Source organism: Magnolia sinica, chromosome 6 (genome assembly GCF_029962835.1).
Source record: "Magnolia sinica isolate HGM2019 chromosome 6, MsV1, whole genome shotgun sequence".
In the NCBI taxonomy this organism is placed as follows: Eukaryota; Viridiplantae; Streptophyta; class Magnoliopsida; order Magnoliales; family Magnoliaceae; genus Magnolia; species Magnolia sinica.
In genome coordinates, this window is record NC_080578.1 from 17384054 (window position 1) to 17396999 (window position 12946).

Genomic DNA, 12946 nt, shown 5'->3' on the forward strand with positions numbered 1-12946 from the left:
AAATCTTCTCAAGAACATCTAAAAGATAGCATGGGATCATGCGCTCTTGGAGCACATCAATATAAAACCTGATAGAAGGAAGATATGGAAGGATCATCTGTGCCAGAAATCACATAAATTTTACCTTCCACCTACACCCAACCCAAACTAACCCATGATATCAATGGCTTAGATCTGGTTATAAGATCCAGACAAGATCCATTTGTACTTGGACCAGACACAGAACCCACCTGAATTGTAATGGGTTAGTGGGCTGGTTCCACGACCCAAATCGTTATTTTCACCAATTAGCTGCAACTTGATTAGGAGAGGACAAAGGGTAACGCTTTTACTTTTATTATTTTCAATAAATCAATACAGTTTGGTGGCCCGATAGACCACATCTTAATATTATAATTTTTATTAATGTTTTTGATATATATATATATATAAGCATTCAGTGACAGCGTTCTTAGTGCTTTAAACAATAAAAAAATCAGTACTTTAAACAATTTTAAAAAAGGCATTTATATATCCATGCCGGCACCACGGGTATCAATTCTTTAAACAGAATAGTGCATCTGTTCTGTTATTTTGCACAAAACACCGGCATAGAATTTTCTTACTCTTCTTTCGAGTCCGACTGTAGTAGGAATTCACATGGAAGTTGGTTTTGCATGCTGTATCTTCAGAACCAATAGTGGGAAAACCAGCAACAGATAGTGTAGGATTTGGCGAAGGCAGAGATAGAAACTAGCATAGCTGGGAACCAACTAGCCAGCTATGCTTCTTGCCCTCAAGAAATCACATCTCCTTAATCATCACAGATTCTTTCTTGGGAAAAAATGTAAGCAAATCACACAACTTCAATCCAATGAATTTTCAAGCTTGCCAAGGAATGCTAGAATGGGACTGCTTGCCTTCCCAGCATCAATACAGGTTCTTGCTCCCTTCTTGTGATGGCCACAATCCAACAAATCGATATTTGGGACTTCTGTGCCCGCAGCTTGAAACTACCAAAATTAGCTTACCACCTACCTCTAATCTGAGGTTATGGCTTGAAGAAAGCCATTTCCACTTCAATGTCGAGATTTACAACTTTCAGAAACTTTCCGAATCCGCTCCATAACTACAGGAATATCATTTTCGGTCAGTGTTGTAAAACAGCACCGAAACCATCCAGGTTCGATACAGTGGCAAGATGATCCAGGAGTTACATTGATCTTTGCTTCCTTCAGCAATTTGTTCCACAGATCGAGCTCCCCCTTCTCGCTATAAGAGCGGATCAGCTTGCTCATGTCAGCCCAACAGTAAAAACCACCGCTGCTCTTCATGCACTTGATGTCCAACTCTTCCAACCCATTCACAAACGCAGCATACATTTTCCGCAGCCTGTCCTTGTTTATCTCAATGTATTTCTTTATGAATTTTTCATCAGAAAGCATCGAGATCAGCAAACGCTGGGTAGGAGCTGAAATGGGGGAGAACCTAGCTAACTTCGTAGCAGCGGCCTGGACAATTTCATTGTAAGAGTAAATGACTCCCACTCTAAAGCCCGGAAGAGAGAGATCTTTGGACAGACCATGTATTATATGAACCCTGCTCCGGTCGAAACCTTCGGAATCTAAAATCTCCGCCATGCTCACAAACTTTTCGCTCCCATGTACCGACCCCGCAAATATTTCATCGGAGATGATGTGGATATTTTTCTCTCTGGCAAAATCTAGAAGGCTGTACAGTGTATCCCGGTTCAGCAGATTACCGACAGGGTTGGAGGGGTTCGTAATGAGAACGGCACGGACTTTTATCCCACGTTTCTTGGTCTGACTGTACGCTCTGTCAAGAGCGGCAATGCTTAAATTGAAGTTGTCAGTGCTGCGGCATGGAACTGGTACCAGCTCTACTCCAGTTCGCCATTTTATATCCCTGTCGAAACTGCAGATTGCACCTTCAGTATGTGAAGTTGTATTGTGATCAGAGAATTTTTTAAATAAAAGAGAAAATAGAAGTTACCCTGGGTAATATGGCGAGGGAACAAGAAATGCATTTCCGGGATCTGCCAAGCAGAAGGTGAGTATCTCAATTGCAGCGGTTGCACCAGATGTTAATACTATTTGTGATGGGTTGAACGAAGATGGTGCTTGCATAACTTGAGACATGAATCCAGCCATGGCCTGCACAATCAAAGCAGTTAATGAAAACAACATGGCATAGGTGCTTCTTATGTTGGATCCTTTAAGAAATGGATCATCAATGTATGTGAAACTAAGAAACAGAAGATTCTGAAACATGCTCTGGATTAATGGGAGAAGTGAAGAAACATGTTGAAGGAAAGAATAATTGCACAATGAGGTTATGCACAAATAAAAATAAAAATTGAGAGATGGATTATCAATGTATGTTAGAGATACCCATGGAACGGTTGTGGAAACTAAGTCTTGGAAAATCCCCACTGAATAGCACTTATAACATTTCAAAAAACTTCCAAATGGTTGTAAGTTGTCACACAGATCTAATCCAGGAAACAATGTTTTCTGATGTTTAAAAGGTGTTCTGAGGAAACAGCATATTCTTCCTTTTCACAGTTACAATAGAGGAAACATGTTGAGTTAGAATGAAACCTGGTCAGACAGCAGAAAATAGCACTGAGGCATCTGAATCAACATCATAGACACCACATATTTGATTAAATTGTCAAGTCCAATGCATGCTCACACAGCAATTAAGAGAAGCAGCTTCATCATGTTCTTCTTTGTGGTCAACAAATCAATTGAGACAAATAAACAAAACCCTTTATATTCTTCTTATTAGTTCGTACTATTCTTTAAATGATAACTCAAGTTTTATTAAAAATTGAAAGGCTATACAAGGAAAGCACGGAAGCAACAGCCCGAGTAATAGATGGCAAGGGATCATTAATCCTGTGAAAGGACGGTCGATTGGTCTCAGCTCCCCATTTTTCTTTGAACTAGTCTATACGTTATTTTAAAGGGCTTATATTTGTCTGGGTATTTTCATTATTACTCTATACTTATGTGAACTAATATTTATATAGAAATATCTGCAGATATTTATTAAATAACTGGACAGACATCCTAATGTGTCATATATGCCACGGTCACTATGCAGACTTCTCAATGTATCCTCGCAGCAACCTTTACAGTAAAATAGCAAGATTCACCATGCATGTCTGAAGAAGATGGCAATCTAATTTTTGGCCTCCTCATTTCCCTCCCAACCTTTGTATTTTGTTTTCTTTGAAAGATCTCTCCCATCCTTTGTTCCCTTTGCATTCCAATTAAACCTTTTTGGCTCTTTCTAGGCTCTCAATGCTTTGAAATTCTGGGAGGCCAAATGATTCGGGCTCCCCCTGCCACAGGAATCAGGTTGACATAGAGATGGAGGAAATTGTGCACTTGCTGGAACTTCTGTATAATTGGTCACCCTATGTTTTTGACAGGAATGGCTGGGTATGGAGATTGGAAGTTGGAACACTTTGGCAGATTATTGGTTAGATCCTTTCTCTACTACGAGATTCATTCCCCCTCTTCAAGAGATTGTTGTGAGCTGACAGAATACATTTCCTACCACAGGCTTCCTCAGATTATCATTTTTGCTCGACTTGTGGGTGCAGAGAAGTGCTGACTATCGACAACCTTCAGAAAAGGCAAATGCCAGTCACTAATGCATGCATCCTTCTCCATTGCAACGCTGAGATGGAGGAGCATCTATTCATTCACTGCCTCTTTAGTAAAGCAGTTGGGGAAGTTACTTTGAACTGTTTTGGTGCAACTGGGTGATGTCAAAGCCAACTGGATCTCTCTTTCTGGCATGGTATGGGGGAGGAGTTGGTCCTAAAGGAGAGGAATCATGTGGACATTTGTGCTCCTTGCAGGTGTGATGCAAGACAATTAACCACTTGCTCTAAAGGCTCGAACTATTAGAACATGGCGAATTAATCCATTTATTCTCATAGCCCGGGCCTCAAATCCATGGGTTCCGCCCTCTTGTGGGCCCCAAATCCATGGCCTCTACCTCACACGAGCCACCCACCCCAAGTGTGCCCCTGCATCCCATAGGCCACCCCACTCGAGCCTAGTGAGAAAATGTCCCTGCATTAATCACCCCCGGTGAGGAGTCCTGAACACGAGACCTCCCGCTCTGATACCAATTTAATGCAAGACAATTAACCACTTGCTCTAAAAGCTCGAAGTGTTAGAGCATGGTGAATTAATCCCTTTATCTCGTAGCCCAAGCCCCAAATCCATGGGTTAGGTCCTCTGCCGACACCTCCCCGTGGGCCCCAAATCCATGAGCTCTGCCTCACACGAGCCACCCGCCTCCACAGGCCTCAAATCTATGGGTTATGCGGGCCACCCACCCTGAGTGTGCCCCTGCATCCCATGGGCCACCCCACTCAAGCATGGTGTGAAAATGCCCTCGCATTAAGGTGTGTGGTCAATATAGGCCGAGGGCAATAATAGAAGCTCTCACAATCAATCCCATAGTTCCTCCCGGGTGTTCAGGAAAGTCAAATCCAAAGCAGCATCATGGGCATCAGCCCTTGAGCAGTTTCTCAATATTTATTTTCTTAAATTGGATTCCCTTTGGGCTGCTTGTAATTTGTAGAGCATCTAATTCAGATCTTTGCTCTTTTCTAAGAAAACAAATTTGTTCTCTTGAAAAAAGAGTGACGATAGCTGTTAGAAATATCTTCCGTAGAGTCTGAGTCAATGTGTCCTCTGTTTTGCCAGTATGGAGTCTACCAATATCTTCTAATGCATTGTCACATCCAACACCAAACTTTGCAAACCACCCATGCATCCATGAAAATGCTCTGTGCATTTCTGTGTGTGATACGTGTTCATCTTCTATATCTGAAATGCATCAAATAACATAAATACCGTTAAGGCAGATGTAGCAGGATTTCATGTGTCAGACAGATGAGGACCTGGTTTCAGAAAATAGGGTGCGGCGCCAAAAATTGTAGAGTTGCTGGTCATTCATATCAAACCATTGAAGCAAGCATGTCAGGGTAGTATTAGACCTCCATACTATCACAGGATCAAGTTGGAAATATTCAGATGATAAATTCAAGCCATTCCCAAAATACATGCCACATGACAGCAGATATCAAGGATAAAAATGTGCTTTCTCACGGATAACTAGATCCAATTGTGCGATCTAGGTCAAGAAAGTGCAAGAAATCTTGTGTGCAGAAGGGTCACCACCGGCAACCAACAAGTGAGTTGTTGCACCATTAAAAATTTGGACTTGGATTGGATACTGCCCCTGCCTGTATTGAGCTCAGCACAGGCATGGTGTGGCAGGATTTTGATTGGACAGCAAGCAGCTGTCAGAGATGGGGCCTACACAAAGCATGTTTGATAGTTATTCGGTCGAGTATGTACTTGAGTAGGTCCATCTTTGAAAGCAGCCAGCTGTCCAATCAAATCCTGTCATGTCGTGCCTGTGCCGAGCTTGGTAGAGGCAGGGGCAGTACCCAATCAAACTCCAAAAATTTCAAGAAATCTTGATCAGATTGAACCCAAGCATATCGTATGCACTCACTAGGAAAGAACCATGGAGCTTCTATTTTTGGAGTGAAAAAAGGTGAGCTGAGATCAATGGAACTTCAAGTAGGTGCAACCCACGTACAGCATTTACCATCACAAATAATGATCTTGCATCTCTACCACCATACCATCAAGGGGATTGACTTCTCTTGTTCAATAAGTAGTAACGATCTTGATACTTACCAACAAGTCTATAAGCATCTCAGACCTAGATGTTGGAAAGACCATGTCTGCCATGCACTTACTATGTGCATCCTTGCCACAATAGATACATGCCCCACCCCCAATCAGGAAAAACAAAAAACACACAGAACATAGAATACAACTTTGACTCATGAGACATAAGGCCGAAAGACATTGTGCTTACAGGCTTTTGAAAATATCCATATTGCAAAAAGGCGCTTCATTTATTATTGAATAGGATATGAGAACTACCAGTTTCTTGAAATGAAATACCCATTTCTGTATAAACCTACCCATTTCTGTATAAACCTGCAAGCCATCGATGGGGTCCTTTGGGAGCTTGGATTTTGGGCCTTGTGGATGGCCAAAATCTTGTGTTTGGCCCACTGGATTCTGTTGGAAGGATTTGAAATCGTCAAAAAGGCCACTTTTCAATTCCACCTCTCAAATGGTCATACATTCCAAATGGCTCTCTTGCTCTCTCTATAATCCAGGTTGCCAAACACAACTGACAAAATGAAAATCTCAGGGATTTCAAATCCTGAATTTGGATTCTTAAGTTTTTTTTAAAATCCAAATCCAAGCTGCCAAACAACCCATAAGGGAAAGCCATACTTTGATGATCAAAATCGTTTGTACGGACATGTATACAAGATTCTTCTTATTAGATGGAGATCCATCTTAATTTCTAATTAACACAATTCCAGTTCACAACCTCACAATTCAACAATAATAATCATAAGATAAATCAGAATCTGTAGGGAAAAAATCACAATAAAGATGAATGAAGCAAAATGCAAATTTTGAAGAATCTAAATATACATAGACAAAAAAGGGCAAGGATTCAACAAAAAAAAAAAAAGAAGCAATGATATATATGTATAGAGAGAGAGAGAGAGAGCCATTCTCACCATCTTCATCTCCATCAACCCATCAAACGGCTGATAAGTTGCAATCCCACTAATACTCAAATCCGAGCCGCTCTCAATAATCAACGAATCCTTAAGATGATCCGCGAACCAATCCCGAACCAGATCCAACGACAACTGCTCTAGAAAGAAACAACAAAACCTAAAATCCCCAAACTCAAACAACAAGAAACCAAACAAAGAAGATGAAGAAGAAATCTACCTTATTCTCAGCCAATCCGAGCTGAATTACCCCATCTGGATTCTCCAAAGCATCATACTGATCTCCATCGACCTTATTCAAGCCGACATAGTAAGGCGAGTCACCAGATTTGGTGATGGAGGAAGCCCTATTCGAGACGTAAGTAGGCCCGGTAGAACCCCTGGGCGAGAGATGAGATCGAGAGAGGCTGCGGGGGATTCCAGAGAGTTCTGAGAGCTGGGTCGAGGACGGAGATGGAGAAGACGGAGGAGGAGATGGAGATGGAGACCGGTTCCTCTTTAAATAGAGTTGCAGGAAGTAGAAAAGAGCGCATGGGATTACTGAGCCGAGGACAAGTCCTCCTCGACCTTGGACGACGCCTTGCAAGGGTACGATGATTCTCATGCCTGCGGCTCCGCTGTTGTTGCTGCTACTTACTGAGTTGGATGAATCGTCTTCTTCACGCTCCGAGTCTTGGAGATTGAATCGGTTCTGGGTCATTTGGGCTCTTTTTCTTCCTTCTTTCTTTCCTTTTCTTTTCTACGACTGGAGAGTATCCATGGAATACTCTCCAGTTTTTCTTTTTTTGCTTTTTTGCGCCTTTTCTTTTCGTTTTTTTCTCTTTTGAGCTCGGCAATGAGAGTGTTGTTGCAGGGGTTAGGCGAGAGAAGGAAGGAGATGGAGATGGAGATGATGAGGAGATGGATTGTAGTAGCTGGGGGATTTTTTATTTTTTTTAGGGTGGGTGGGAAGATTACTGAAATGCCATTGCTTCTTCGTGGAATTACTTAAATATTCCCGCTTCCGTTTTCGAGGGAAATTTATAAGATCTATCTGATTTTATAGAATTTAGAATGCGGTACCTTTTTATTGTTTAAATTAAACTACCTCCTTGATTTAAATTAATTTCATTAAGCTACCTTTGTTAGGGTTTTGTTAATGATAATTTAGTTATGTGAGGTATTTTTTTCTTAATCTATTTCCTCTTATGAACAAAGCAGTTGACTTAGTTTCTTGAGGCTTATGTAAATGAAGGGATCAATAGGTATAGGGCTTGTGAAGTTCATCAAGAAGTTTATGTTATATCCACCCTATTAATCCAATGTGATATAGCTCAATTACACAGTTTCATGACTCAATATGTACATATTATATCCTCCCTTCATCCTGGTGGTAATGATTTTATTGATGACAATATGTACATGTTATATCCTCCCTTCATCCTAGTGGTAATGATTTTATCGAAGAGTTATAACGCATTAAAACACCATGTAAACTTTAGGAAAGTTTGAATGGTGTGTGTTTCTACCCCAATCTCTTGTGGTATGGCTCACTCCAGTTTTGGACTTGCCTCAATCTTTTTTAATCTCATTTTTCAATATAAGCTTGTGAAAATGATGAATGAACAAGTACATCATGGTAGGTCACACAGAGTTATCATAGGTGGGAGCTATGTGGTGCTCGCCACGATGTCGTGAGAAATGTCCATTGCTTTTGAATGCTCACAATAGAACAAGATTTTAAAATGAGATAAATCTAAAAATAAGTGGCCCATGCCACACGAAATGGTTGGGATTGAATGCCAAGCATTAGAATCTTTGCAAGGGCTACAAGTTTTGAATTTTGATGATATTTATGTTTTCAATTTGTCCTAGTAGAATAACCTTGTGAATAGTTTTAATGGTTTGGATGACATATAAATACCATGGTGGGCTCACAGGAGATTTAAATAATGGGTGTTTTCATTACATCTCCTTCTTATTGTGTAGCCCACCTAAGTTTTAAATCTATCTTATTTGTAGACCCTAAATTTACTGTGAGCTTGTAAAACTAATGAACAAAGTGAATTTCTCAAGGACGTTATAATAACCCCACATAACACGAACTTCCTGTTAGTTATGGGCACAATTAACAAGATTATGGGGATGAAATCTTCTACAACACTTATCTTACACGGCTGTGTAAAACACCCAGGTCTACAGGGGTCCACTATGTTATATATGTAAAATCCACTTTATCTATTAAGTTTTGTACTCAACGGTAGATTCAAATACTAAAATTCAACCTAACACAACTTATATGTCACTAGGTATAACATTTATATATTTATTTGTGGGGCTACCACGATGTGTATCTTTCGTCAAACCCATTAATCAAGTGTTTAAGAATAACGCATCATATTAGGATGAATGGATTTATGAAAATCATGGAACTCAAGGACTCGTATGAATCACACCATGTGAGCTTAGAGTTTTGGCTCAAGGTATCACATGGGATGGAAGTGCATTTGGTCCCGTGTAAATTTCATCTAGCATTTGGGGAGAATGGGAAATTGTGAGATTAGGTTAAATGAAATTGCATTTGGTCCCTCTTAAATTATGAACACTATAGCATTGATTTCCACCTTTGCCATTTGAAATTTTTTAAAAATGTTTGTTGATGTCATCCAGTTTTGTAAGTCTCACCATAATGTATGGGCTGTATCCAAACTGTCCACCTATTTTTCGATATCATTTTATGTCATGGGCTCAAAAATCAAGCGAATCCAAAGCTCAAGTGGACTTCATCATAGAAAGCAATGGGGATTGAATACCTACTATTAAAGACTTCTTGGGGCCTACTGAAGTTTTGGTTCAAGCTTATATTTGTGCTTCCCCTTCAATAAGGATTGTTTGACCTTATGAACAGGTTAGATGGCTAATAAACATCACGGTGGACTTTAGGAAGATTTCAATAGTGAGCATCATTGTCCCCATTACTTTATATGTTGCGGTACAAGTGACTTTTGGATTTGCTTCATTTTTTGGCCCATGCCATAAAATGAGGTTGCAAAATGGATGGACGGTACGAATATAACACACACGTTATTTTCAATGATTCCAAATGCTGATTGATATATCTATTAAATGACTAACAAACTAACCATCGAATGCCACTATCAAGTGTATTGCACTCTGATATCACTTCATACGTTCGTTACTGGAAGATAGATCGATTGCTCTGGAAAAGATCCAAACAAGTGAGAACCTTGCGGATATGCTGACCAAGGTGGTCACACGGGAAAAGTTGAAGTTCTGTTCAGCTTTGATTGGTCTTCAGGCTTGAAGATGGGGAAGTGGTGCACTCTGAATGTAGAAGACGAAAGATTATGGTGATGTATCTCAAAGTGAAAGATTGTTGAGGTATGGAGCTAGCACACTAATGTCGGTTAGTGGATCGGGCATGTGTTTCATCCCGCTGCTCGACCGGTCAAAAGGAGCTACTCGACCGGTCGAGGCTCCGCTCGACTTGAAGTCCAGCGAGCAGGATTTTTTGGGCTCGACTAGTCGAGGATTACGAAAATTATGCGTGGATTTGGTGCAGACTGCGTAATTTTGAGGCAGTTTCGCAAAATGCGGAACGGAAGTTTCCTAAATTATAAATAGGGATCCTAAGGTTATTCTAGGGTATTTAAAATGGTTTTCTAAAGCAAAGTTGAGGGTTTTCTATACGTCCAATGTGAGTATATTGTTTGTAATATCGTTTTTCTTCATAGTAGAAGTTTGCACTCATGGTTTTTTTTTAAACCCTTATTAGGGTTTTTTCATGTATATTCTATCTTATGTTTTGTTGGTATGTTTGGATTCTACTTGTAGATTATATTTCTTCCTGTTTATCGTTTGTGGGTGAGAGTGGAGATTGAATCTCGGTTCATTTGCATTGTTGGGGTGCTACGCAACAGTAAACACGCTATAGAGTTATGTTTATCTCATGGTATCATATGATAATAGGGCACAATCCATGTTACATACAAATGATTATATTTTTTTAATCCCATCTAATGCCATGTGCCAAATACTAATTTTGTGGCACACCTATTTCTGGATTGTAATGATTTTTAGGATCAATGGTGAAAATGTGGTGATTTGATTCCTTATGTTGTGGCACACCTGTCTTGGATTGTAATGATTTTCAGGATCCAAGGTGGAAATGTGGTGGTCCATCTGATGGACAAGGTGGATTTAATTCCAATAGAAAGGTGTGGCCTCCTAAAGATCTGGATGGTCATGATCTTCCAATTGTAAGGTAAACATGAGCTAATGCACTTGATAGAGAATTAGATTGATAGAAGTTCGGCGGCAATGAAAGAGCATTCTTAACGGGATGAATTCAAAGAAAACTAATGGAAGAGAATTATATCAAATTGATTAATAACTAAAAAGGTCGCTTAATAAAAATAACATTTTAAATAGGTACTAAGATATACATATCATACTAACAAAGTAGTATTATATAAAATTTCTTTTTTCAATTTGGGGAAAAGATACATAGTTCACCTTGTGGTATCTGCCGTGATCCCAATCGTACTTCTCGCTTTTCTCACCTATCACCCAATCCATGCCAACCGTTGATATTTTTGCCTTCTGTGTATTCGAGGGATGGTGATTGGATGGTTAAGATCACCTCTTGTTCATCCGTGTTAGGATTCATCATTAGGCGGACGGTCCTGATCCATTGTTTTACTGTCATGTGAGTCGCGGAAGGAGGGCTTTGTCATCATAACCGATGGGAGTAGGGGAGCCGGATCCGGACCGTCCGTACAGGGGGTTACAATGGATGGACCACATTTCAATGGAATGTAGAAGTTTAACGGTAGAAAACGGTGAGACAGTAGGCAGAGGTATCTGGTATTGTCTTTTTGCGCGGTTTGAACTGTGATTTGCTGTTGTCCAACAAAATGGACGGTCCCCATTCGCCTTCCCCTCCGTTGCGTTTAAAGGTGGGGAGGGAGATTAGGTGCGGCCCGCCCGTGGGGCCCACCTTGATGAACGTATTTTTATATCCACGCCGTTCATCCGTTTTTCCAGCTCAATTTATGCTTGACCCCAAAAATGAAGCAGATCCAAATCTAAGGTGGACCATACCACAGGAAACTGTGGTGATTGACCATTAAAAACTTCTCGTGGGCCACAAAAGTTGTGGATCAAGCTAATACTTCTTTTGTCCCTTCATCCACGTCTGTACGACCTTATCAACGGACTGGATGGAAAACAAACATTACGGCCAGGAAGTTTTTAATGGTGGGCGTTCAGTCACCATTGCGTACAATGGTGTGGTCCACCTGAGATTTGGATCTGCTTCATTTTGTTGGATCATGCCATAAAATTATGTGGAAAATGGATGGACGGCCTGGATACAAATCAAGATGGTCCCCACGGTCAGGGCCACACCTAACACACCCCTCTACAGGTGAAGTAGGTTTTAGCCAAGGTATAGTTCCCCACGGATGCTCGCACAATCGCTCCTTCCCCCACCGTAAGATGATCCAGACCTTTCATCTAGAATTCCCACCCTCTATGGCCACATGAAAAAAAATGACACTGACGAGAGATCCTAACCGTACAAGGCAAAGTGAGTAAGATATTGTTCTTCGAACCCATTATTTCTGACTTTATTTTATATGGATGGTGAGATCTTTTACATGTGACATGCTGGTGGTTGGCCCTATAGATGAACGGTCTAGATGGGTAGAAGGCCAGCAGCTTGGACGAACCGCTAGGAGCAGCCTTGCTGGGCTGGTTTTGCAAAGATCAGGCCCATCCATATTGTTGTAGGCCTAAGCCGAACAATGATCCATACAGATCAAGGGTTGAAATTTGTTTTTGGTGTACCGTACGGTTACCAAAACCAGGCTGTCTTGCCATGAGTGGGCCCGTTTTGGGACGAGACAGGATGAAGCCGGTTCACACCTTAAAACTACAATACACCTTTTTAACGGCGCACATAGATGTGAGAAACGGGACCGTTGATAATAGTTATTGAAATTCACAGTGCCTGGACGGTTCGATCAGTCCATCATGTGATTTAGCCATCGGACGGGGAAAATTGCTCCTGTTTTGCTCTCTCTCTCTCTCTACCGCTCAATTGTATTTCAACGGTTGGATCGCCACCATTGTTCAATTATAGAAAGGCCTGATTTCGGGACCGGCTGATCTTCATGGTGGGGCCATTTTTGAACGGCTCTGATATAGTACACATGAGACACGCTGGTGAAAAACAAAGGGCTGCCAGTGAAAATTCACATACAGACCCGTACATGAGATCATTTCTCTTTGAAA

General features: G+C 40.8%; 1 protein-coding gene across 1 annotated transcript; it reads right to left on the minus strand.

Annotated features, from left to right (window-relative positions):
* Positions 1 to 1037: 1037 nt before the first annotated feature.
* On the minus strand, positions 1038 to 7555 carry LOC131248424 (1-aminocyclopropane-1-carboxylate synthase 6-like). Its single transcript, XM_058248703.1, has 4 exons — positions 6870 to 7555; positions 6650 to 6784; positions 1993 to 2153; positions 1038 to 1914 (listed from the first exon to the last, which is right to left on the minus strand). The coding sequence occupies exons 1-4, from the start codon at positions 7347 to 7349 to the stop codon at positions 1059 to 1061; spliced, it is 1632 nt and encodes a 543-aa protein (XP_058104686.1). The 5' UTR covers positions 7350 to 7555; the 3' UTR covers positions 1038 to 1058.
* Between the last annotated feature and the right edge of the window lie 5391 nt (positions 7556 to 12946).